Source organism: Crotalus tigris, unplaced genomic scaffold (genome assembly GCF_016545835.1).
Source record: "Crotalus tigris isolate CLP2741 ecotype Arizona unplaced genomic scaffold, ASM1654583v1 scf7180000018097.2503214, whole genome shotgun sequence".
In the NCBI taxonomy this organism is placed as follows: domain Eukaryota; kingdom Metazoa; phylum Chordata; class Lepidosauria; order Squamata; family Viperidae; genus Crotalus; species Crotalus tigris.
The window spans coordinates 1,562,357-1,589,129 of record NW_024096820.1 but is presented as its reverse complement, the minus strand read 5'-3'; the positions used below and the strand labels follow the sequence as shown (position 1 = coordinate 1,589,129).

The following is a 26,773-nucleotide window of genomic DNA, read 5'->3' as shown; positions in this document are numbered from 1 at the left end:
CTATTGTAAGATCAAATACTGAGAAAATTGTAACTCCTGTACAATCTTGTCATGGTGCTGCCATTTTGGCCAAGAACTAACTAGGCCTCAATAGTAAGCAGCTGTAACTTCCAGCTCCCCAATAACACTTTCAAGATAATGATGGTGATGGTGATTTGTAACAGAAATGAGATATAACCCAAGACAACTGTCAGATTCCAGACTGAACAATGTGGCCATAGGCAGATGAATTTCTAAGAATCTTAAATATTCTATGGGTTGCATTTGTTATTCAGTACCTTTTTTCATTTAAAATTGTTTCAACTACTGTTCTGAAAAATAATTCCAAAAGTTACAATAGCAGCAAAAAATCAAACTTAAAAGAAATTCCAAACTTATAACATCCTTCTGTTTTCAAAACCAGAAAAGATGCAGTCAATTTTTTTTCAGCTCTGTAAGCATCTGGCATATATTTCATCTACCTTGACATCATTAATTTTGTTTATTTGTTTCCTCCTCATGTAATATATTATCTTTATCCTGTATGAATGCCTCACCAATTGTCTCATATTTCTTGCCCATATCTTACTTCCTTCAGAGATTTATAAATTTATGTTTCTCAATGAACTGTTTTCTCCTGCTGTAACTGAGTCTGCTATTGTCTTCATGCAGAGAATTTCTATCTCTAATTCCTTCATGAAACTATACATGCAGCACTTTTTTGTTTCTACTCACACTTCAAGTACCAAAACAACCAATCTACTTTATTTCTTTCAAAGATATACTCTACTGTTATAAACTCAATCTGAATCTATAATGCAGGCATTTATTTCAGGGTGCTCTCATTACATTGCAACGTATTGACTAAAGAGAATCCAAATTTAGGTCATTATTTTAACTGTTTTCTGTACTACAAAGCTTCATAATTTTATAGAATTATATAATGAAAGTTTCCATTTTGCGTAATTACCTTAGACTGTTCTGCCCTTGAAAAATGGTAAAAGTATAAATTGAAATTTTTAGCACATTCTGGCTTTAACTCATATAAGCCTCTTCCTGTTAATCCTGGTTTCCTAAAAGATAATTGAAAATGTATAATCAGCATTGTAATAATTAATCAGCATTGTAATAATTGAACGACAGCATTCTAAACTACTCCATGAAACAACAAGCATGCTAACACATCAATATGAATGACATCTTATACTTTTAACTGAGTATCAGTATTAATGACTACACAAAGCTTATTTGCTTACAAGCACAGATTCTACTTTGGCAAAAATAAGACTCAGGGCCTCTGACTGACTGGAAGGATGACTGAATGATGCCAGGTACACAGGACTTCCCTTCCACCTGAATCCTTATATTTGACTTCATATAGGTCATCAATGGGGTCCACTGACAGCCCTTCAATTTACCGTCATATAAGATAAATGTGTAGCTTCTTAAATGACAGATGTGTGATATATGGTACACAGGCAATTGATACCATGCTTATGGTCAAGCTATTAATTGTAAGAGGGGAAAGAAATCCCCATTTTCTCCTGAGCTGCACTGCCCTGAGAATAACCATCAAGACTGGTGGTTTCTGCCTTGCTTCTCCACTAAACATTTTGCTTTTGGGCATAACAACTTCTTCATTCCTGTTGACGCAAGACCACCCTTCGAAAACAAGGAAATGGCTAAATCCAAATTTATAAATTGGCCTTCAAATACATGTTTGGTGTATTTGGGGAGATGGGGGACAACAGATATTTTTCCTGGCAATATAACTATATTTTTCAGAAGTTTTTCCACGTAGTATTTTTCATCGCAATAAAAAAAAAATTGCTTTGTCAGTACTTTTAACAAAAAAGTCCCTCAGAACATGCAGAATCTTACTACTTACATTATCTCCAACAGCTGTCAATTCTTAAATTTGTAAAATGTCTATATTTTCAATTAAACCAATCAAAAACTAGGATTTAAAAATGAAGTATAACTCATTCCTAAACAGTATTTACTGGGTCACAATATATACTATTTTACACATTTAAAGAGGTTTGTTGTAAGGAAGCCATTACTTGAAACAGGCAACTGCTTCAATGACAGTTTCCATTCCAGTCTCTTTGTTTTCCTATGAAATCAAAGGAAAAATATGTTTATATGTATATGCTTTTCATACATTCCCTACATACATATATATTCATACATTCCCTAAGGTAAAAATCAGCTAGATCAATCTGGAAGTGAGAGCTCCTTGGTGCTCTCTGAGCTTGGTTGTTGTCTTGCAGATATTTAATTAGGTAATATTGTCAGTGCTAGTGAGGAGTAACGTTTGCTTCAGTGGCTTGCTCTGTCAACGTTAGTGGGACTAGCCTTGGAGGTTCTTTGGTTGGGCTGTTTATTGTTAGCTTGTGTGGCAGTTCCTTGATTGGGGTATTGTTTTACTTCTTGATTGTTGGTCTGATGTTAATCTTGGAGTTAATTTATGCTCCAAGACCACTTGGAGAAGAACCTCCAAGAACCACTCCCACCAGGTAGAATATAAACTGAGAGTGAACCCCACTCTTTACTAGCCCTGATGATGTTACCTAGTTTGAGTAATGAAACATCTTCAAGAAAACAACCAAGCTCAGAGAGCAACAAAGACCCCTCATTTCAACCCTGAGCTACAAATATTCTCCTTTATTGGTAACCTAGAAGTGTTAACAATTTAAGAGTCTCTAAGACTGTGCTATCTTAACATTAGTTATTGTGATTGAGTATACTTTTTATACACAGTTCTATAATCTCACAACAATTTGAATGCAAAATAATTTGAAATAACAATATCTTTTTATGTTTTTGAAATTTTATTTCCCATATGTCACCTTCCTGTTTATGATTGTAGTAATAACAGTCACTGTGATTAAATTGCAACAAAATAAAGTACTCTGGATGGTTTGGAAAATTTAATATATCTATTAATTTCTAGGGAGTATAAAATTGTGAGGAAAGTATTTAATACTCCCATAAAGCATGCTGGGAAATCATTTTCTATAAAAACTTTTAATTCCTTGCTATCTGAAGGAATCTTCATCATCAATTCCAACATATTAGAAATACCCAAAGATCACCCAACAGTTTAAAAAGTACAATTGAAATATTTTTAACAAGACTCACATCTTCTGGCAATGCTTTTACTAATTCACTATGAGCCATGGGTCTGATGCTCAGCTGGTGAATAATCTCTCTTTTGATTTCATCTGTAGCATTAATCTGCCCAATTCCTGGAGTAAATCTTTCTCCTATAAAACAAATTAATAATTTCACTAAGCACTGATCAATTCAATTTTATGCATATGCTGAATAGAAGCCACAGAAGTGACTACTTTTTCTAGTACAGCATTTGAAGAGATAAGTTATATTTCCGTATGACAAGATACAAGGATTGTATCATGATAATAAACACCCCCAAAATAATTTTATTTTATCAAGGAGCATGAAGTAATTTGTACTTTCATTCTTTAACATTTGGAGTTGTAACTACATTAAATTAATGAACGAACTTAAACAACCTCTATAAATAGGAGAACTTCTAACTATAATTAGAATTAATCATAAAATTGATCAATAGATATTAACTTAAAAGCATAAACTCACCAACAATAATTATAATTAGGTGTAACATTTCTTCAATGAGGGTATTATTTTGCTGAACCATATCCTGAAAGAAACAAGGACTAAAATATATTAGGAAGCACTTATAGATATTTTCACATTAAGATATAACAGTTTGTAATTTATTTATAATACATTTTTAAAGCTTTAAAACTGTATCTTCAACATCTCATGATGTACCTTATTGGTATTTTCAGAACTGAATCTTTTGCCATAATCAGGTGTACTAAATATCTGATAAAGTTCAAAGCGACACAGCATCATCATCAAAAAGTGGTTTGGATCCATCATAGACACACCTGTCTAAAAAAAAAGGATATTTAGATAAAGAGAACAGAATGATATAAACTTATTTGGAAATATTGTACCATTGGCCATACTCACATATAAAATCTGTCTTCCTTTATACATACAAATACTTAATGAAATAGTTGCATATGAAGCAGCATGAGTCTTCATATTATAGTCCTTTCTAAAACTTTTAACTGTAATATCTCTTTCAAGCAAAAGCAGCATACTGAATATTTGTTTTTCCAAGTTTTGTACTTTTTAAAAATACCAGTTTTAGCAGAATATATTAATATATAACTTTTCCATAGCCACAAAAGGGTAAGTACATTGAAAAAAAAAAACCTGACAGCATAAAGGACTATTCTGAGTATTGTTTTTAATGTAAGTTTATGCACAGAAGAAAACATGTGGCCCTCCTTCCCAGGATCCTTGATTTGTCACTGAACCAGAAAAGAAAAAAAATGCCCATAAGCACAGAGCATCAGACTATCAAATACCTAAGCAGTATTTTTTTCCCAAAGAACTCAACTGATTAGAGAAAATGTAAGGAAATACTTTTAAAAACTTTTTTTAAGAAGGCAGGTATATTAGTGACATCTCAAGGTTTATCCAAACAAAAATATTACCTGGAGCATTACTATGTCTTTGTCAAACATTTCTTTTCTGCACTTTACATTATGATAGTAGTATATCTGAAAGAGAAATTTTTCAGAATTTGATATATGTTTCAATTTGGATTTTGATGTCTTGTTGCTACAACCACTTTACATTGCATTTTGCTGACAAAATTTCTCAGATTCATCAAAATCTTGACTTCACAAGAACAAGATCAGTTAAAATAAATTACCATATAACCTGGGAATCTTCTTGACTTGTAGACTCTGATAAAGTAAAAAGGGGATTTTCTAACATGATTCTCTTTCTTTTTTTTTTAAAGATACTTTTAATAAAATGAAATAAATACATACACATGACTTTTGGTGTTGCTCGCCCATTTCCCCTTTCACTGTATCAGGGGTAATGTCCGAGCAACTCCTCTCTCCAAATTTCCCTATCTGTATTATATACCAGGGAAATACAATAAAGAGAAAACATATTTAATTATTCATATAATTACGGCAGCCAGGATTGTGTTTGCACAAAATTGGAAAGCACTGAAAGCCCCCCCAGAGGGAGAGGTAATTGGGAAAATACTGGAATGTGCAGAAATGAATAGACTAACAATGACGATTAAAGATAAGACAGAGTCAGACTATTATGAAATCTGGGGAACTTTTTGTGATTGGCTGAAAAGAGAACACGGTTAAAAGATAGTTAACATCAATTTAGATGGAAGAAGAAGGAGCAGATAAGGAGGGAGACCCAGGCGACACAGTATTGAATAACTGGAGGTTGTATAAATATTTATAGAAGTATATACCGAGAAGGTTACATAAATAGAAGTATTAATGTAAGAGAAAATTAATCTTATTGATTCTCATCAGCTGCATTCTGCACATTTGGAGGCAAGTGGAGGCATGTTTAGGAGATTGTCAGTGTCTGTTCTGTGTGAGATGATGATGCCTGTAGTCCTGAAGGAAGCTCCTGTCACTGGATTCAGCCATTTTTTGCAACTATTTTTCTGTCTCCAACCTTCACTAAAGTTACTAAGAGGATCAAGAGCGTTCAGCTACAGAATGCAGTGGATTATCTAATTATAATCTATTATTGTTATTTCTCTTTCAGTCATAATTCAGGATTTGGCATGCGACAGAAATTGTATTGGTGAATGACTTTTATCAGGACCTAGACTCCCCAACCCTTCTGGTCCTCTTAGATCTGTCAGCAACTTTCAGTACCATCAATCATGAAATTTTTATGGACCACTCTTGAAGATTGGAAGTAACAGTAGCTGTTTCTTCCTTGTGGGCAGTTCTGCTCAGTGGTGACTAGGGAGGTGAGATTGACTTAGTGGTTTCTTTTTTTATGGGGAGCCTCACGGCTCTTTGCCCCATTACCTCAATCTACATAATACCATTGGAGAGATAGTACATTGGTTTGGGTTATAGCAGGGGTAGCTAAGCTATAGCTAAGCTGGCTCAGGAATTCTTGGAGTTGAAGTCCACGAGTCATAAAAGAGCCAAGATTGACTACCCCTGGGTTATAATACCATCACTATGCTCATAATGCTCAAATGTACACTGCCACTCCAGACCATAGTAATGAGGTTGTGAAAGTCTTAAGCCTGTGTCTTGAGGCTGAAGACACAATGAAACAGGCTGAAAATGCATCCATGCAAGAGAGAGTTATTGTTTGTTCATTGAGGACATTGGTCAACTCCAGTATTATCTCTCAAAATATCTAAAGGAGAAGGTTGATTATTTGGAAGTATCTTGGATTCATGGCTACTGGTCTGGAAGATGGAAGCCATGGCCATGAGTGCTACTTCCAAGCCCTGGACATTGTGCCAATTAGGGTCCCATATGGACTTAATATTTTCACAATGAAACTCATGCTGTCATCACTATATGATTACAATGCACTCTATGTTGAAGATCATTTGGAAATTGATAAAGAATCAGTGGCTTGCTTATTATGGGTACATTATACCTCAGTTTCAGGCCCCTCATTCCAATAAATTCCCAGATGTGATGTTTTTTACCTATAATGCCTTGTATGTATCCACCTCTTCCTATTGAATAAGCCTATCTGGTACATTTATCTTTGGAAAAGCTCTTAATTATAGCCCCACTTTCATGAAATGAGAGGAACTGAGGCCTGGAGGTACTGTTTTCTGTTGCAGAAAACAGTTGGAATAATTTGCACAATTGTTGGAATGGTGTCCCTTAGAATTAAGGTTTGCCTCATTGATTATATTTCAGAAATTATTCAAGATAGAATTTAGCTTTTAGTATATTGTAGCACCATTATCATCACCTGCATTTAATATTTAAACTAAATTTACTCCATCTGTTTCTATGGTTTAATTCTATATTTTTTAGCATGGACATTTTGAATTGGTTAGATATTTTGGATGTTGTATTGTGGATTGCTAATGTAAACTTCTCAAGTCTATGGCCGATTAGCCCAAATACTCAAAGCCATTCATTTGCATCTTGGTGTATCAAATCCCATTGTGCCCTATTCAGATGCTGATATTCTCCAAGCACTGGGACAGGACATTCACAGCATTATTCAGGCAGTCGAGGGTGGGGGTATAAAGTTGAGTATCATCAGCATATTGATGATATCTCACCCCAAATCCTCACTTCACTCAGAAGCCTTATGTAGATGTTAAATAGGAGAGAAGAGAGAACCCACTGCATTTCTGCCAGAGGTCATCTAAGAGCATGATCAATGCCATCTAAGTCCAGTAACCCAGTCTGAAGCCTAATTGAAAAGGTTCCATATAATCCACTTCATTCACGGTTCTCTGCAGCTGCTATGTGACCACCTTCTATACAACTATACCAAAAATGAGAGGTTAGAGACTGACAGACCCCAAAGCTGTCCAGACTGATTGGGTTGAGCAATGGCCCCTTCAGGAGAGGTTGCACCACCACCTCCTTGAGAGCCGATGGGACCACCCCTCCCTCAAGGAATTATTAACCACCTCCCAAACCCAGTCATGTCTCCTTCCAGGTAACTTTAGCCAGCCAGGAGACACATGGAACACTGAGATGCCCAAACTAGCAGCTGCAAAAGTCCTGTTCACATCCTCCGGTGCAACGGGATGAAATGCCCCTCAAATAACCTTGCAAGATTTAGCCCTGTAACCTCCACTGGCACTGCTCTAAAGCTGGAACCCAATGTAGAAGAAATGCAAGAGATTTCATCTGCAAAGTACACAGCATATTTCTCACAGCAACCCTGTAGGAGAAATTTTTTTGGTCTATGGTGAAGGCCACAGACTAGAAAACCAGGAATTTGTGTGTTTAGCTCTACCTCAGGAATGAAAGCTAGCCGAGTGACTTTGGGTCAGTTATGCTTTCTCACCTCACCTCAAGGGGTTGTTGTTGTGGGGAAAATAGGAGGAGAAAGGAGTATTAGAGATGTTTGCCATCTTGAGTTATTTATAAAAAATAATAAAGTTGAGATTTAAAAAAGGTACCACAGCTTGCAGAGGAGATTAAAACTTCATATATTTATTTAGTGTCACACATATTGAATACGACATACTGTACATACATACAAATAAATAAACAAACCTTTTGAGTTCAAAAAAACTACCCTTGATAAACAAATTTAGGAAAACATATAAAATAATCAGACCACAGCTTTAAAATTAATCATTTATGCAGAGCACTTTAGCAATAAGAAAATCAAACTGTTCTATGATTCTCAGATAAAAGAAATAGATTAAATATTTTTTTCCATTCAGGACTTACCTGATTAACAAGTGAAAATCCATTTCTCCGCCACATTCCAGCATGAACTTGGGCGCATAGAACTAGACATCGCAGGGGATGTTCTATTAACATAGGTGGACTAAGTTCACTCTGTATCAATTAAAGATAACACAAAACTCAATGTATTTGTTTTATATTTTTAAAGAGCATTCAAAAATTCATTGCCATGACTTAAAAAATAGGAAGTTATGGCTTTTATGGTTCTGGCGCTGTCACCTCTGGATCCCTCTAACTAACATTTCACTTGTACCCCAGTCTTAGAGGTTTATTAACATAACACTACTCACCATTGACAGTTGTTCTGGAAACTTGTATGCTACTTCTGTTTTGCTCAAAAGTGCATGTAGACCTATATTAAAAACAAAAATGCATTATATTGATTATACTACAACATTTATTTATTGTACCTATATACTACCAGAATCCCCCAAACACTCCTGGTGGTTTGTAATTTGATCAATACTGTTGTATTGATCAAATTACCAAATCTGCCATTTCAGCATCTGCTAATTAAAAACATTTTTATGTTTAAATGATAGATTATGGGTTAAATATATGTGAAACCCGTCTTCACTATCTTTCTAAATACCACCGGAGAAGGAGCCAACAGGATCTTGTGTAGGCTATTCCACAGGATTGAAACCATAACAGGAAAACATTATATTCTCACGTATGCATTTAACATAAAATGGGATCTGTATCAACTCTGCTTGGGACAAATGGATGGTTGTACTTGAAGAACACTGCTCTGGAGATATCTAGTACTGAGCTATGAAAGATTTATAAATTAGAAACCATCATTTTGAACAGCATTTGGAAGTCTACTGGTGGGCAGTGTAGCATCCAAAGAATCAATGTCACATAACTGTAATGACTCTCACTTATCAGTAAACAAACTGCTATTTTTATAGCAAATGTAGTCTTAAAGGTGGTTTTCTACAGTAGCCATGTTTAGATAGCTACTGTACAGAGATGGTTACAATGTGAATTAATGGAATAAAGCTTCCAATTTCAAAAAAGATTGCAAATGGTGCACCAGCCAATGATCAGCAAAAGTTCTCCTAGACATAGCCTTTGCCTGCTGATCAAGCAGTAACCATGAGACTAGGACAGGGGTACCCAGAATTCCTGAACCAGCCATGTTGACTCAGGAATTCTGGGAGTTGAAATCCACAAGTCATAAAAGAGCCAAGGTTCCCTACCCCTGGACTAAGACAACCACCAAATTGCTAACTTGCTTCTTCAAAGGAGTGTTACTCTTTCCAGAGTCACAGCCAGAAGTGACAGAAAGCCACTTCACTTAGTGAAGTGCTAAAACACTGTAATATAGTGACATGATTATCAATCTTCTTAAGCTACTCAGAAAGATACTAGAATCAATAGTAAATAAGGCTGATGACAGATTTAAAAGAACGAAGAAAGAAGCATTCCCTCATTCAGGTCCCAAAAGAGTAATCAGGAAGAGCAGTTACATTATTAGAGTAAGCTATTTTCAAAACTGGTTTAGGTGTGGATCCTAGGAAAAGTCATGTCTGTTTAAAGAGTGGCAGATAGGTTTTACATTCTTACTCCAGATATTACAACCAGACTGGGCAGAACACAACCTGGCTATTGCATGAAATTAAATTACTTATATGTGGATGAAAATTTACACCCCGTTTTGGAATGTTATAAAATTATTTTTAGATTCCATTGGTGAGATCTTCAACCTTTATAATCAAACAATTACAGTACCCATTTATAGTGCATGGTGTGTCTTGACAAGCAACAGGTTTATGGCTTGTCTATGCATAAGACTGACATACAGTATCCTGCTGGGGCATGACAAGCAACCTATTTTCTGAGCAAACCTCACACTAAGATTACAAAAAAATATATCATGGGAACCATACAAATACTTTTGGGCATTCTTTTTGTGGCTTCAATATTTTCCACAAAATGGATGGGATAAAAAAATTGGGAAAAGTTTTTGCATTTTAGGGGGAAAATATTTATGAATGAATCCAATTTACCTCACAAAAGAACTTTGTAGATGTCCATTTTTAAAGTATGGATTTTTACTGCTACCCCAAAATTGTTGTGGCCTTTGAACCAATAGAAGATGGATACCATTCCTTATAGTATGCAAGATTTAGCTACATCTAACACACACACACACAAACACACACACACACACACAACAATGATAAATTGCTATAACAGTAAGAATAGTTGAATTTGAACCTGACAATATATATATAAAAATTTCATACACCCTACTAGCTGTCTTTGTTGTAAAGTGAATTGACTTCATTTGCAACCAACAACGATACCAATCAAAAGACAAAATTTGTGTTACAACTAGGAAAACAAACCACATTAAAATCTAACCACCAAATCAACTAAGCAATTTAGGTCTTACCTGCAAGTAAACGGGAAACAGGAAGATGAATGCTAACTTTTTCCTGAGAAACACAGTATCTGATAGTTTCAACTGAATGGCCACACATACTGAGTTCAATAGGCTGTTCTCCATCAGTAAAACCACAGTGGCATTGCATCAAAGTAGTCAAACATTTCTTATATGCTTCAATAAGCACTTTTTCCTATAAAGGTTAAAGGTAATTATATTTACAGGAAATACAGCTCTTAAAATTGTAACAAAATTATCATGCATTTGTAATCAAGATAAAAAAGTGAAAATTGATTATCTAGCCTATTTAGAGTGTATTTGCCAATGCTGTTTCAATAACTGTTAGAACTGTATCATAGTAGGCGGCGGGAGATATACAAATCCATCTTACAAAGAAAACTTTAATGGCAGAAATAAAAACATAGGAAGCACATATAAGACACTTTAAATTCTGATTTTATTTATCTCCAAATAAGAGAAAAAAATACTGGTGAGAAAAAGTTTTCTATTCTAGCCTCTAGGGCTTGCTTTGCAATGGCAGCTGCACTATTATTGTTAGTACTTTCTTCTAGGATATTTTATCATTTCATTCAGAGCAGACTTCTAGAGACCGATGATATTACCTAGTTTGGGTAATGAAATGTCTGCAAGAAAACAACAAAGCTCAGAGAACACCAAAGACTCCTCATGTCAACCCTAAACTACAAACATTCTCCTTTATTAGACTTCTAGAGAGTAGAGAGGATGGCCTTGGCAGAGACAGCTCACAAGACTTTGTTTTGCATCTAGTGATTATGAATTTTAGCTCTTTTCCTCATACAGTGATCTCCTGCCATGTCTGAAGCTATCAAAATATTCTTTTTTCATTAAAAAAAATGCATCCAGCCATATTCACATTCAGGATACCATTTTAAGAGGTAGGCAAAAAAAGTGAAACTAGAATATTTCTCAAACTGCCTCCCATTGTATCAGTTTGTTCGAATACAAAGATTTGTCTCAGCTAGACATATATTTCTAAATAATTTATCATTTGTTATCCACAGAATCACTATAATAATATGAATTTTATTCAATCCGTTCGGTCCATCTCTGATTCAATGGATACATTTGTGCTTCTGTGCTAATGACAGACTTTTTTAACAGCCTAAGTTTCCAATAAGTAAAATAAGAGGAATTTCCCCTTTATTTTATTTTATTCCCCTGTTCTAAAGAACCTTTAAATTATCCAAAGAAAATTAGAGAGGGAGCACAAAACTGAAGCTACAAATATATAACTCACAGCAATTTTTGCATCAAATAATTAATTTCATAGTAATGAACACCTCCTTTTCCTTTTATTCCTTCTGAGATAATCCTAGGCCAGACCTGAAGATTGTGTGTTAATTTATTTTACTCCAATGTTTTTTGCTTAAAAATCATGAGCATTTGAATTTCCATTTTAAATAACTTAAGCTTATTGATACAAATCACATAAAGAAATCTTGAGGATTCTTTATTCCCCTCATTCAAATATATTTGAAATATTTTAACAACTTACATCTAAAGCACACCAGTCTTGCATCATTGAGATAACATGTGTTAATTTCATTTGCAGTGTGAATGCAGCTTCCCACTCTGGTTCCATTTCAATATGCTGTCCTACTTGGCGGGTTATTGGATCCATACCCTTCAGACATAGACACAATAAAGAAATATTAACGCTTAAGACCCAGCAAGTCTTTGCCTAGTGATTGTCTATAGCCAAGATAGAAAAAGGCTTCCTGTAGTTTGCTCATCCTAATTTCATTTGTGGTAGAGGAACTAGACAAACCTGCAATGCTGAAAATTATATCCATTACAATTCTGGCTCACCACCCTGTTGCTATTAGCATCTGACTTCCTGAGGTTCAACAATTCTTCACAAGAAAATCTTGATTAATAAAGAGGACTGTAGATAAATTAACTTTACTGAAACTGAGATGACATTAATCAGTCAATGAAAGTGATTCTATCCCCAAGAACAGAGAAACCTAATGTAAAAGGTATTGGAAATGTAACAACTATATGAAAAACAATTTTCACTATCTCATTTGTAATCATGCAATTAATACGGTACAATTTTTATAAATTACTTACTTGCATACACCTCAGCAATTCCAAGAAGACATCAAAGCCATCTAGAAATTTTTGCCTCAGTTGATCTGACCACTCAACTGGCTTGCTTATCAACACATACCTACGTATAGCAGAAATAAATTTGCAGACTGATTTTTGTATTTATATAAAAATACATTTGTGTGATAAATAAAGTAAGCACACTTACTTTAAATCCAGAATCAGGCTTTGCACTCGTCGGAACTTGAATGCCTGTAGTGCAGTATACCGTTCAAACTGAAATCTCCCCTGTATATCTCTATGTCGTAAGTGATCCATAAATGTTGAGATTATAGTAGTCAGGAGATTCTCTTCTACAATTAACATTCTTGCCTATAGCAAAAGTACATTTTAAAGTGTGTTTTAATCAGAAACTGCAGAAACTGAAGCAACAGCTTCCAATAATTATTTGTTCTTTTCAGCACCAAATGGCAGATAGTTCCTGAATGGGAAACCAGCAGAATCATTATGTTCCAAGATAATTAAAGGAAGGATAAGATAAACTGTTAGAAATCCATGCCTCTAAAAATTTTACTTTTAAATAAATATACCATTATTCTAAAATTTTGATAGTTAATATCATCTATTAAGAATGAACATCTGCTGGTAAGTACTCTGATCTCATGAATAGTAATCACATTCATTTTTTTTTATAATTGATAGAGCATGAACATACAAATTTGCTGAAGTTATATGGCACTGAAATTATCTCAACAACAAACATTTTTACAATGTGTGCTATTGAGATAATTTAAGAGGATACCCATTTTTCTTATAGCATCCACCTATATTTCTCCAAAATATGAATAGAATCATCAAGTTGCAAGGGAGACTTCTACCACTGAGTTCCATCCCTAGCCAATGCAGGTAGAAAAATCAAAGTATCACAGACAGATGTTTAGCTTCCGCTTTGAAACATCCATCTCCCTAGATCAGGGGTAGGCAACCTTGGCTCTTTTATGACTTGTGGACTTCAACTCCCAGAATTCCTGAGCCAGCATTGAAGTCCACAAGTCATAAAAGAGCCAAGGTTGCCAACCCCTGGTCTAGGGAGATGGTTTCACTGCTGAATAGTGTTTATATTATATCAGTAAAGCAGGCAAGCAGAATTTACTTCTCTGTAACTTCAAACGACTACTTAGTTTCCCCCAAAATAAGACCCGGTCTTTTTTTTTTCCCCTCCAAAAGAGGAACCAGGTCTTATTTTGGGGGGAGGGGATGTCTTTTCCACTCACTTTGGTAGCCCTGGCCCACTTCTTCTGCGGCCGAAAAAGCAGCTTCATTCTGCAGTTGAGAATGGAGCTCTGGCCTGCATTTCGCAGTCAAAGGCCTTTCTGGAAGGCCACTGGAACCGAGAACCAAGCTATGGATTCAATCCATAACTTGTTTCTCAGCTGCAGGACCTTGCAGAACTGAGCTATGGATTGAATCCACAGCTCGTTTCTCAGCTGCAGTGGTCTTCCAGAAAGGCCTCTGACTGCAAAATGCAGGCCTGGGGACACTGCAGAAGAAGTGGGCTGGCGAGGAGGCCTGGTTGCAATATAAGTGGTTGTGGAGCATGTGGGGCAGCTCCACACACCCCCCAGCTTGATTTTTAGGTGTGTGCCTTGCCCCAAAACTAGGACTTATTTTGGGGGTAGAGCTTATATTAGGCACACCCCCAAAAGTCAAGCTATAATCTAAGACAGGATATGCACTTCCTTCAATTCAAGGCTGTTCTTGGATTTTTATAGTACAATGGTTCCCAATTTTTTTGGTCTTAGAACCAAAAGTTTAGTATGCTGTATGTATCTAGATGACCCATGTATTGGACTCATATTTTGGAGTTTAAAGATGATACCATCTTCTGTGCAGCTGGCTATGCGCCTAAGACAGGACTAGAATTCATAACCTCTTGGTTTCTAGTTTGCTGCCTTACCCACTACCACATACTGGCTCTCTTTTTTTCAATCAACAGACTATAATTATGTTACAGGCAGGCTCTGTCTTCTTTAATCATGAAATTTTATAAGACTCAATCAATATTTAGGATTCCAAACATAATAATAATATATTATATCTGTATTAGATTTAAGTGGCCTTCAGAGCAAACAGAGGGTTTCATTCAACATTGAAATACTTACAAGAGAAGGTACTGTGAAAATCTGCACCGAGAGGTCAGCAATTGAATACTCTCTGTCGTGGTCATCTTTCACATAATCATTCTGCAATCGCTCATAATTCTATTAAGAAGAAGGCAAAAAAGGCAAAAAGTGCCAACTATCAGTTTTAAAAAAAGATAGCACTACTCACCAGAGTAGGTACAGTGAAGAGCTGAACAGAGAGAGCAGTCACCGACACTGGCCGCTCGTGATCATCCTCCATAAAATCTCTCTGCAACTGCCGATAATTCTAAACAACAAGGGGAAATTCACCTCTAATCTGCACTGATTGGATGTTTTCTCTAAGTTTCATATTTGTGATGGAAAACTATGTCCTAAAACTGGCAACTGTTTATATCTCAAATTACTAACCTATGGATAAGGGGACAATAGGAAATTAAATACAAATACCAAATGTATCCATTGTTATAGGAAATATTTCTGGATTCAACCAATATTTAAAGTAAATTGGAGTTGTGCAGTATATAGAAATATATTTTACAATATACACAACAGAATAAGAGTTAATGGAAAATTGAACATTACTTCAATTCAATTCAAGGCCAATTAAATAACATGATATTTATTAGGAGAAGTTGCATAATAATTCAACCAACTAGTGAAGTGCCACCTTTTTACCTTGAGTATCAAAAAATGCCTCATAAAAATTGAATCTTCATTTATTCAACTACGTTAGGGGCATTTTATATCTTAGGAGGCAAGATATTCTAAAGAGAAAGATAGCCACTGAGAAGAACTACCATTTACTTTATCTGGATGGTGATCCTTCAGAGACCACAGGACGTGATCTCAAACTAGATGAGAAAACTATTCTATACACATTTGGGGGTCAAATTATGTAGAGTACTTTGAATCTGCTCTAGAATCATATTTGTAATCATTGCAGTAATCACAACAGAGATGTAACACTAGTTAATTTGCTACCTCTAGTTAGTGGACTGGTTGCTGCATTTGGAACTTGTGGAAGCTTACAAGGCATTGTTGCAATGGTCTCCTGATTCTAAAAGGCCCACAATTGGCTTTTGCCTGCTGCTATAGCAGGTGCCACTCCCAAACCATAGATGATTTTCTATAGGGAGAGTGCAACTTCATCCAGAATTAAAGTTGTAACCAAGCCAGATCAGTAATATTATAAAGAATTTGTAACTGAAAATTACTCACTCTGGCAAACCGGAGAGCAAACAGTTTCTTGTATTTCAAATCCATAAGTAGGCTGCTCATGAATAATTGATGATACACACTTCTAGCTCCTGAGGGTAGAGTAAGGAATCATCAAGAATATATATATTAGATGATCACTTTCATGAGAATAGTCTATTAAAAATGATACTAAATACTAAATAACACTAAACATTTTTACACCATGGAACTATTATGTAACAGATGGCCCTATAAAACAATGAATTAATGCATACTGGCAAAATGCCTTCTAAAAAATAGGGGAAATAATGGAGATTCTTAAAATAGAAAAATGTTGGTAAAAGGTAGTAGCTAGTATGTTGACTATTGCGGAAAATGAGTATTTGTCAAAATGGGTGAAAATGGCTGCATATATCAGCATGTGTTTGCACATTTTGTAATATGCTACTAAGCAATGGAACAGCCTGTTTCCTGAAATTATGGGTGTTCCATCATTGGAAACTTTCAAGAAAATAATGGTCAAACATTTGACAGGAAGTTATGAAAATTTCTACCCTGAGCAGAGGGTTGGATGAGAAGACCTGCAAGATTCCTTCTAATCCTATGATTAATTTTGTGTGTCAGAAGTATAAAAGATGAATGCAGTGGGAATTAGTTATCTAAGAACCTTGTGTAGCTAAAACAAGAAAAGGGTTATGAATAGATGGATGGATATTAAATTATGATCACTATGAAGAAAATTCAGCGAAGTGGTCTGATCATATGGAGAAAAAAATTATTGAAAAATCTAAACAGTTATATGAAAGAAGAGTGACTGGATTATAAGGAAGAGTTGTGCTTGTCAACATTAAAGGGTTTCTCAGAAAGAAAGAAGTTTAAGAAGCACGAGGTAAAGTATATATGAATTAATTTCAGAATGTGGTGGAAGCAAGGATGTTGGGTAAGCACAGAAAGATATGGAGAGGTATGGTGAATAGTGTGGGTATAAAAGAACTTTAGATTTCCTTTTATCTCCCGCCTTAATTTTGTTTACTGAATTATTTCTTACTTTTTTCTGGGCTTTGTATAATGTTGCTTATCCAGATGATGAGCATGTATTTAACAGAATAACAGAATTGTAAGGAATCTTGGAGGTCTTCTAGTCCAACCTCCTGCACAAGCAGGAAAGCCGTGGTGGTGCAGTGTTAAAATGTAATATTGCAGGATAACTTTGCCAACTGCCAGCAGTTCGATCCTGACTGGCTCAAGGTTGACTCAGCCTTCCATCCTTCTGAGGTCGGTAAAATGAGGACCCAGATTGTTGGGAGCAATATGTGAACTCTGTAAACCGCTTAAGTGCTGTAAAGCACTATGAAGTGGTATGTAACTCAAAATGCTACTGCTATTCCTATCCTATACCATTACAGACAAGTGATTATCCAGTGTCTTCTTAAAAGTCTCCAGTGATGAAGCATCCACAACTTTTGAAGGAAAGCTGTTCCACTGGTTAACTGTTCTCACTATTAGAAAATTTCTTTTTAGTTCTAGGTTGCTTCTCTCCTTAATTAGTTTCCATCCATTGTTTCTTGTCTTGCCTTCTGGTGGTTTAGAAAATAGGTTGACCCCCTCCTCTTTGTGGAACCTCTCAGATTCTGATATTTGAGGGGCTGCCACAATATTTACAATACATATTTACAAATTAATAAACATTTCAATATTTACAGATATTTAAATAATAAATATTTACAATAAATATGTACAAATTCTGAGGAGAAAGATGCTGTTTTATCAGAATGAACTTCAAACTGTGCTCCCAAATCCTGGTCAGAAATTAATCAACCCTATAAAATTAGTTCTACTAATTATAAAGGGATCGCAATATAATCCTATGCATTTTTATTCAGAACAGGTTTTGAAACTGTTAATAGAAATCGCTTCTTGAGAGAATGCTTAAAAATAGCCTGATACTTAGCAAGTAGCAAAAATACATATTCTTTGGTCATGCAGGAAAATGGCCAAAGAAGCAAGCAATGCATAGCAGGCTACATAAAACGTATCAACACTTGGTGATATTAGAATTCTTTTTTTTTAAAAAAGAACAAATAATTCACCTTTCCAAAGTTTAGAATCAGAAAGCATCAATTTATCAACAAGGGAAGAATTTTCTCCTTCCGGTCCTTCTTGTAAACCAGCTTGGCACAATATTCTACGAAGACCATCTAATTAAAAAGGAGAGAAGAGTCAAAAGGGGGCATTGGTCTGCCTCCATAATCAAATTTCACATACATTTAGTTCTGTTATACTTATGACATTTAATCACTAATATTCAGAACCTTAGCATTTTTAAGTATTTACATTGACTATTTAAATTAAAACTAGCTATATATAATAGTAATTGCATTTCTTAAAGTTCCTAAGAGTTTTAAAAAGCGTAGCACAAGTTCCCATCTCAAAAGAAGAAAATGGACCCTTGCAACAGAATTTTCAAAGTGAAATACTGCTAAATTTGCTTTTAATTACATAGCTGAAATGGAGAGATCAGCTGCCTTCCGACTGCTGTTGAACTGTCATCACTTATGTGTCAAATAGCAAAAAAGGGAGTTTCTCCACAAATAATATAAACAAGAGAAGTCAAAATCAAGTCAACCTTTTCTGTCTTAATTTGATATAAATGAGGCACAATTGTGCCTTTAACATTTTCCTTCCATGAGATGACTTTGAATACTGAATATTCAAGAAAGAATACACTCCCACAATAAGATTTCAGTGCAAAATATTCTTGCAGCTTCTTTTAGAAAAATAATATTAAGAAATCCAATTACATATTTCTTCCAATTTAAAGGGTTTTTTGAGTAAAAAAACTTTTAATTAATTAGAACATTTTGTTTATATTTACCCTTATCTTTCAGTATATAGAAATATTTTCTAGTTTTTCATTCATATACATTTTCCCTCAGATCTTTTTTTTTAAAAGATATTTTAACTCCAGTACCTGAATATCCGATAATGTTACTCAGCCAAGTGAGAAGCTTCAGACCAAAGCTTTGATGGGCAACAATAGATGAACGCATAACTTGAACCTTCAATGGCCGAGTCTGGCGAGTAGTACTTCTCTTAAAATGAGTAAGAGAAGAAGGGTATAAAAGTCAAATGTTTCATTAAAACAAATTATAATCACTTATACTTTAAAAAGGTTAAGGAAAATGTTATTTGCAAGGTATAATTTTTAATACAAGATGCCAACAATTTTAATTCAGTAAGTGCTTTTGAATTATCTTACAAATTGATAAAAGAATAGCATCATATGTCAATTTAAATTCTTATACCATTTTTCCCCAATATCCTTTGCAACTAAGGAGCAATCAAACATATTTCATTCCTGTGTAGTCTTTGTCTTTCCAATATTGAATAATTATTTTATTTCTTTGCAACTTTAAAGCATGCATTTTGTTATAAGTACAGATAAGCTATAATTGTGAGATGGTAATGCTGAACCAATAATTTACTATTAATTAAGGAAAGTTAAACAATGTAACTTACCACTATCACAGATTTGGCTTGGTCACAATACTGAAAATCTCCATAGCGAACTGATCTGCGCCCCTATTAAACAATCACATGGCAATTAGCAAGTGATTCATAGATAATTTAAACTTTATAATAGGGATTAGTTGACCTAAATTCAAAATCTTTCTGTAAACTATCATTCAAGACCTCTTAATAGTTACACATCATTTCTCACAGTCTTCTATGCAATAGAAAGAAAAAGGTAATCCATTACTGTAGAGAGAAAAAGCTTCAGTGCCAACTATTTAAAATATGTCAAACAAATGCTCATCTTTCAATTTATATTTATTAGAATTTTTTAGAATTTTTGTATCATACACAAAAGAAAAATTCAGTTGTGTCTGATTTTATGACTTTTTTGCCACAGTTGTTAAACGAATCACAATGGTCTTTAAGTGAATCATGTTGTTATTAAACAAATATGGCTTTCCCCATTGACTTTGCCTGTCAGAAGTTGGCTGGGAAGCTTGCAAATTGTGTTCATGTGATCCCAGGTCACTGTAACTTTTGTATAAATCCATGCCAGTTGCCAAGTGCCCAAATCAAATCACAAGACTATGGGGATGCTGCAACGATGTAAGTGCAAAGACTGTTGGAAGTCATTGTTTTCATCACCATCATAATATTGAACACTTGCTAAACAAATGGTTGTAATTTGAAAATTACATACATTCCATAGCTTAAACTACAAATATAGAAGAAGAGAATGAATAAAACTATGGAATTCCCCAGGAACCACAAATACATGGCAATATAGATAGGGATTGATAAGTTAAAAGGATAGAATTGTTGGGTGATAGTATGATGGTAAAATGGGGGCAATAATAAATGTATAAACTACTTATACCAGATCAAAGATGTGCTATATATGCATAACTCACTTTAAATAATTTGATGTGCTCGATAAAGTATTAATTTAAGCAAGTGTCTTGATATGCTGAAATAAGAAAAAGTGCTTTCCTAGAATCACAATTATAATCACTTGCTATACTGCAAAAATTTCTCAGTCTGGAAAGGCATCCAGTACAAACTGCTCCAGGTTGTACAGTGTATACTGTACTGCAGAAGAGAACAGGAGGAGATTCTGTATTATTTATTTTAATCAATACCAAGGAACTTATAATATAAAGACTAATAAATTTCTAAATAAAAAGTTAATAAGCTTAAATAAATTACTTACATCTCTATCCACAGTTGTTGCAAACCCAATGGCCTCCTTCTGTGTACAATTCACTGCTTTTTGAAGTGTATAAATAACTTGCTCATATGTGTGGACTTCATCATTAAAAAGCATGCAGTAATAAGTATCATTTTTCTTGCTGTAAAGACAGTATCACAAATACATTCAGCAATTTCAATCAGTTAAAGTATTTTTGGCATAATTTTTCCATTATTCATTGCAATTTCTGTACTGTATAGAAAGTATGCAGTAAGAACAAGTACAGCTTATTAATTAAAGAAAACAAGTATTATTATTATTATTATTAATGTTGTTGCTGTTGTTATTATATAGTTGTTGTTATTATATACTACTAAAACACTTATCCCATTACAAATTTTATTGGCTTTTTATCTGGAGAAATCTCTTTGCTATTCATATCTTTCTGCATATCATTTACTGTAAGCTGTCTTTAATATTCAAACTGAGCAGAATAAAATTCTAACAGAAGTGAAAATGTAGGTTTGAGTACAGAGACTAAACTTTCCTGCCAACAATAAAGAAGTGCTATTGTTTTCTTCCTAGGTTTTTTTTCTCTCTTTTTTTAAAAACTACTTAGGCTACCCTATAGCCAAGGAAACTTGGGTGGTCTCCCATCAAATTACTATCTAAGTCGAATTCTGACTGGTAGATAAAGCCAGCCTGATTCTGCTACATGTTGATAGTATAAAATATAATTCTAAATTTGGCATGACTCAAGAGTAAATTCTTTAAAAAAACAAGAGCAGATAAATCCTGGATTCTGGCAGTTTAGGAACTCCTGGTAATTAGGAAGCAATAATAAAGTAAAGACATTGACACGATGTCTGGTCATGAAGACTGCTATCACATCTGGTCTCTAGCTGAAAAGACCTTTATTGGAATTTGATTTGGTTTGTCTTTGTCTAAGAAGCTGAATTTCTAATTCTGAGGTAAGTTCTTTGCAGTACTACTACCCGAAGTGACTACATGAAGTCATACAATTCAAGTCACATTTTACAAACAATTCCTGTATAATATATTTTTCTTTTAGTATTTAAAAGAACAATCATAATAATGTTTTAGTAAAACTAGGAATCAAATGCTGGAATTTGGTCTTCCACTTACGCTGTTTCTAAACCTGGTGGCAACTCATTTTCTTTCTCCCATGTTAATATATCTACAGCATACTGAAAGACAACTGCAAAAATACCATACACTTTCGTTATCATATCTTCTGGCAAATGCACAAGAGGATCCTAAAATAAAAACAGTGAAAATATTATTATACTAAGACCTTTTCTTTGGTTTTTTTCTACCATGATATTTTACAGGAATTATCTTTGGAGATTTATTAATATATTGATTGTGAATACACCCAATGAATTTGAATATTTCATTTCACGGTTTTCTTAATATTTATGTAACATTCACTATGCTTTCTTTGTTCCTTTTCTATATTTCAGAATCAAATAAGATAAAGGATTCAGATATATGTTAATAACAAGATTTAGATAATCAGATTAAAAAGTAGAGAAGATAAAGAAATTAAACACTACTATTACCTTAGGCAAAATAAAACAGCTCTGGTACTATTTTTATGATTCATATTAATCAGTGTGTATTTCTAGATGTTTGGGCTAAACTACCTGGAATTTTTGAAATTAAGGTAATTTTTTTCATAGGTAGACAGTATGAAAACATAGTGGTGACATGCTTTATAAGAATCTTGCAAATATTTTCCTCGGTATTTCTCTAGTTTCCATTAATTGGATATTCTTACCAAGACAGAATTATTATGGATCATTTCCACAAAAGGGCAATCTGCTGAAATTAAAAATACAAAAAACAAGAACTTCTGCTGAAGATTTAAAGTAAACTTAAACATCCCTGAAGAAGGAGGGACAGAATTGTGGTGGAGACTGGTGGTTAGCAGATCTCCAGAAAATGGAAACATTGTGAGATTTCCCTTGTGAGTGGACTGAGGAATGGAAGTTTTTGTTGTTGATTCTTGCGTTGGGCGCTGAGAATTGGGAAATTTCAGTCAAGCTCACAGCTGTAATGCAGCCTACAGGAGCATAATGTTCACCAAGCCTCTTTTGTTAATCACTTTTGGAAATCTGTTTAGTTGCTTTTCAGCCATTAGTAAACCTTGGATCAAGAGGTTTTATAATACTAGGTGAGTTTACTTCAATCCTTAGTGAAAGAAGTTTTAAATACAAATTTAAGGACTTTAAAATGTTTTTTAGAATAAACAGCAAAAAGTTACAAATGGACTAAAGGTTGAGATGGATATAAAATTTTGAAATTAATTATAAGAATCCTTCCTGTGGGAAAATGTTGTTGCTTTGAATTCTTAAACAAAACATATCAGGACAGGACTTGGAAAGTTGGATACTAGAGGAAACCAGAAGGAACTAAAGATTGGTTATTTATACTTTTCAATTAAATGAGAAGTGTGGTTAACTTTGCTCTATTAACACAGAATGGACCAAAATACTTTGGCACTGGATACTGAACCATAGCCTCAACTTTAAGAGTAAATCTCAACTTTTAGAGTATCTGCCATAATATAGACTGTTTTTAAAAGATGCTATAGAACAGTGGTTCTCAACCTTTCTAATGCCGCAACCCCATAATACAGTTCCCCATGTTGTGGTGACCCCCAACCACTTATACATCACCGGGTGCCAGGGGCGTGGCCAAAGAAAAGGGGGAAAAAATGGCGGACAGCCTTGTTTGGCGACCCCCGTGAAATGGTCGTTCGACCCCAAATGGGGTCCCGACCCACAGGTTGAGAACCACTGCTATAGAAGAAGAACAAATTATAATGGGTTAGGGTTAGGGTGAGACTGAGCCATAATTTGAAAGAGGATTTAAAAATGATAACCTACAAGAATGATATGGAAAAAGATTCAACACTGGATGTATAAATTAAACTGCTTGATATATTAATAATTAAAAGAAATATACAAATGTCAAATCAAAAGAGTGGCCCAGATAACTTTCCTATATTGGATTTACAAAGGAAATTTATTAAAATTTTGAAGGATTTTGTAAGATCAGCTAAAAAAAATGTAAAGTAATGAAGCTCTATGAAATTATTTGAAGGGATTAAGGATAAAGATTGTTAAAAGGAAGGGATATAATATGGCTTTATTTGATCAAGCTTAAAATATGTTGTTATCTCTGGTAACCATTACTGGACTTTTACTGACATCAGAACTGAAATAAGGTTTTATTGATTTGTTTATAGATAAGAAATAGGATATGGGAAAAAGAGATCATTTGTTATATTTTAAGAGAAGTGATAAATTACTAAAATTGTTTATACTTGTGATAAAGGGGGAAGTCATTTCTTTGCATGTATCTTGGGCTGTTTCTTTTCTTTTACTCTACTTATTTTTTCTTTTTTGTACATTTTTTCCTTTTTTTTCCTTTTTCAGTTTGTACATTTTTTTTAATTTAAATGTTTAATAAAACTATTATTAAAAAGTCCCTCCAAAAATAAAAACAGAAATCTGCTGAATAAAATTATTTATTCATACAAGCTTAAGTAAAGAAATTCTATGATGGATAAGCCTAGGCCTGGGATAGGCAACCTTGGCTCTTTTATGACTCATGGACTTCAACTCCCAGAATTCCTGAGCCAGTCTAAAATTTTACTATCTTCTTCATTCCACACAATATCTCAGTGTCACCTACTGTAATTTAGATGTCACATCTTGTTACCTCATTCTCCTCAGTTTCTGAAGTACTGTGTTCATGCTTCTGGCAGTAAAAACCTTCTTTCCAAGCTTCAGTGTCACCACAGTCACAGAAACCACCTCCACCTGAAGTTGTCATCTAAAATATTATTTAAAATGGGCAAGAATGGAAAAAAAGACTAGTCAAATGAAAACACAAATAAACACTGATGCAAAAGTTAATAACTACTTACAGTTCCTTAGCCCTAGCATTTCCTAGGGAAGAACTGCAAGTAAGATAACCTCTGTTAGAGCTATGTGTGACATTTTAGAATTAAAGCTTAAATTCGTGGAGCAGAAATTGAACACTGACGCTACGGGAAACAGGGGAAGTGGATCTTTCCTAGCCATTTTTTTTCACATTACAGGTTGTTCTTGACTTGACTTACGACCACAATTGGGACCAGAATTTCAATTGCTAAGCAAGGCAGTTTTAAGTGAGTCCTGCCTGATTTTATTTCCTTTTTTGCCAGGGTTGTGAAACAAATCACTGCAATTGTTACATGAATCATGTAACTGTTAGGCAAATCCCACTTCTTCTTTTGACTTTGCTTGTCAGAAACCAGCTGGGAAGATGATGGGTAATCACATGACCAGGGATGCTGCAACGATTATAAATACACGCCAATTGCCAATGGCTTGAATTTTGATCACATGACCATGGAGACACTGCAAAGGTTGTAAGTCTGAAAACTGGTCATAAGTCACTTTTTTAGTGTCATTATAACTTTGAATGGTCACTAAACAAATGGTTGTAAGTCAAGGACTACCTGTATTTTATGTCATGTTGGTGAAACTTGAAAAGCTGTATAGATGATGAATACTAACAGGGAAGTTGGCCTTTTTTGCAACAACAGCTGCACATCAATGCAACAATTTCATTGACTCCAAAATCACTTTCCTAGTTGATGGGAAATGGCTGACTAGTCTTTGGATTACAATTGCTACCAATTCCTGGCTATTGGCAAAAAAGCAATTATCTCAGTAACTATGGCAAGAACCTCATTCCACTATGCAAAGTCAATGTGGTGATAAAGACAACAATTTAAGTTCCAGGAAACTTTACATTTTATTATTTATCCCAGAAGAAGACAACCCATAATTTAAGATGACCCTACTCCAAAGGAAGAGTGGACTAATAATCAACTGCTAAACATTGATACAACTCCTGTAAATGCCCAAGTTCCCAATTTTATCAACCATGGGTTTTCAATTTCTCCTCGAACCAATACTACAACCCCACCCCACCCAATGAAAGTGTCTATGTCTATGTGGTTATATGTGTATATGTACAGGTGTGCACATCCATGTGTGTATGTATGTGTTAACATATTTTAAGGTCTATGTACATGCTCTACACATGCCAGGAGTCGAATTCCAAACAAAGTCTGAGACACAAAGAAAGAAACGCATGTATATTAACTGAATTTCTAGTTATTAAAATTTTCTCTAAAATAAGGTATCTAATTTATGAAATTAATTCCGATCTGCATATACCAGTATATACCAATGCTCTCATATAGAGACATAAAATTACACATACATACAAAAATACCTCTCTACTTCTACAAATGCAACAAAAAAATGAGGCTAGAATAGGGATGGAGACAACCCAAGAAGAAAGGCTGATACCCAAGGAAGGGAAAAGGAGGAGGAAATGTATTGTTGTTGTTATATTTTATTTGCTGAAATTATGAATTATGAGACAATAGCAAGACAAAATATTTGGTGGAGTATTGTTTTAATCACACAGCACCACAAGTTAAATGCCGCTCCTTCAAATGCAGAGGCAGCAGTGTCTTCCTAAAAATTCTGCTCAGTTACTTAAGGAGCCTTCTCAGATCATCTCTACACAGATCCAGAAGACATTTTTTTTGCCACAATTGACAGCAAAGCAAAACAGAAATGCTTGTAGAAATGTCTTCTGTATATGAGCATTATATACAGATGATCTCAGAAGGTCTTTGACAGATGTGCAGAATTTGAATCTGAAGTGCAAAAGGATTTTTCAGATCTGGCAGGGGCACCCTCATTATATCTGTCAGTTACTCTTTAAAGGAATGCCACCTTTCTCGTGCCTTGCAAGTAGCAACAGCTTATTTAAAGAGCAACTTATGGTACAGTGAAAGTAGCCATGCGTGATCCTTGCACTCTTCAGATCCAAATACTACACACTT

The 26,773-nt window shown here is 34.5% G+C and overlaps 1 protein-coding gene across 3 annotated transcripts in view; it reads right to left on the bottom strand.

Moving 5' to 3' along the window:
* The window catches only part of UBR2 (ubiquitin protein ligase E3 component n-recognin 2), a 67,602-nt gene that overhangs the window by 30,717 nt on the left and 10,112 nt on the right, over window positions 1-26,773 (bottom strand). For 2 of the 3 annotated variants that reach the window (XR_005557229.1, XM_039347708.1), the window contains exons 4-23: window positions 24,583-24,696; window positions 21,979-22,109; window positions 20,854-20,992; window positions 19,647-19,709; window positions 19,099-19,219; window positions 18,218-18,325; window positions 16,149-16,237; window positions 14,949-15,047; window positions 12,995-13,158; window positions 12,808-12,907; window positions 12,230-12,358; window positions 10,702-10,885; window positions 8,588-8,649; window positions 8,280-8,390; window positions 4,539-4,604; window positions 3,802-3,924; window positions 3,604-3,667; window positions 3,124-3,248; window positions 2,043-2,095; window positions 950-1,052 (exon numbers count right to left, since the gene is read on the bottom strand). Coding sequence is in view for 2 of the 3 variants with exons in the window: in XM_039347708.1 (XP_039203642.1) it covers window positions 950-1,052; window positions 2,043-2,095; window positions 3,124-3,248; window positions 3,604-3,667; window positions 3,802-3,924; window positions 4,539-4,604; window positions 8,280-8,390; window positions 8,588-8,649; window positions 10,702-10,885; window positions 12,230-12,358; window positions 12,808-12,907; window positions 12,995-13,158; window positions 14,949-15,047; window positions 16,149-16,237; window positions 18,218-18,325; window positions 19,099-19,219; window positions 19,647-19,709; window positions 20,854-20,992; window positions 21,979-22,109; window positions 24,583-24,696 (2,148 nt within the window). In the remaining variant the exon portion in view is untranslated. Of the gene's footprint in view, window positions 1-949; window positions 1,053-2,042; window positions 2,096-3,123; window positions 3,249-3,603; window positions 3,668-3,801; window positions 3,925-4,538; window positions 4,605-8,279; window positions 8,391-8,587; window positions 8,650-10,701; window positions 10,886-12,229; window positions 12,359-12,807; window positions 12,908-12,994; window positions 13,159-14,948; window positions 15,048-15,117; window positions 15,217-16,148; window positions 16,238-18,217; window positions 18,326-19,098; window positions 19,220-19,646; window positions 19,710-20,853; window positions 20,993-21,978; window positions 22,110-24,582; window positions 24,697-26,773 lie in introns of all 3 variants that reach the window. The other variant, XM_039347709.1, reaches the window with a different exon arrangement.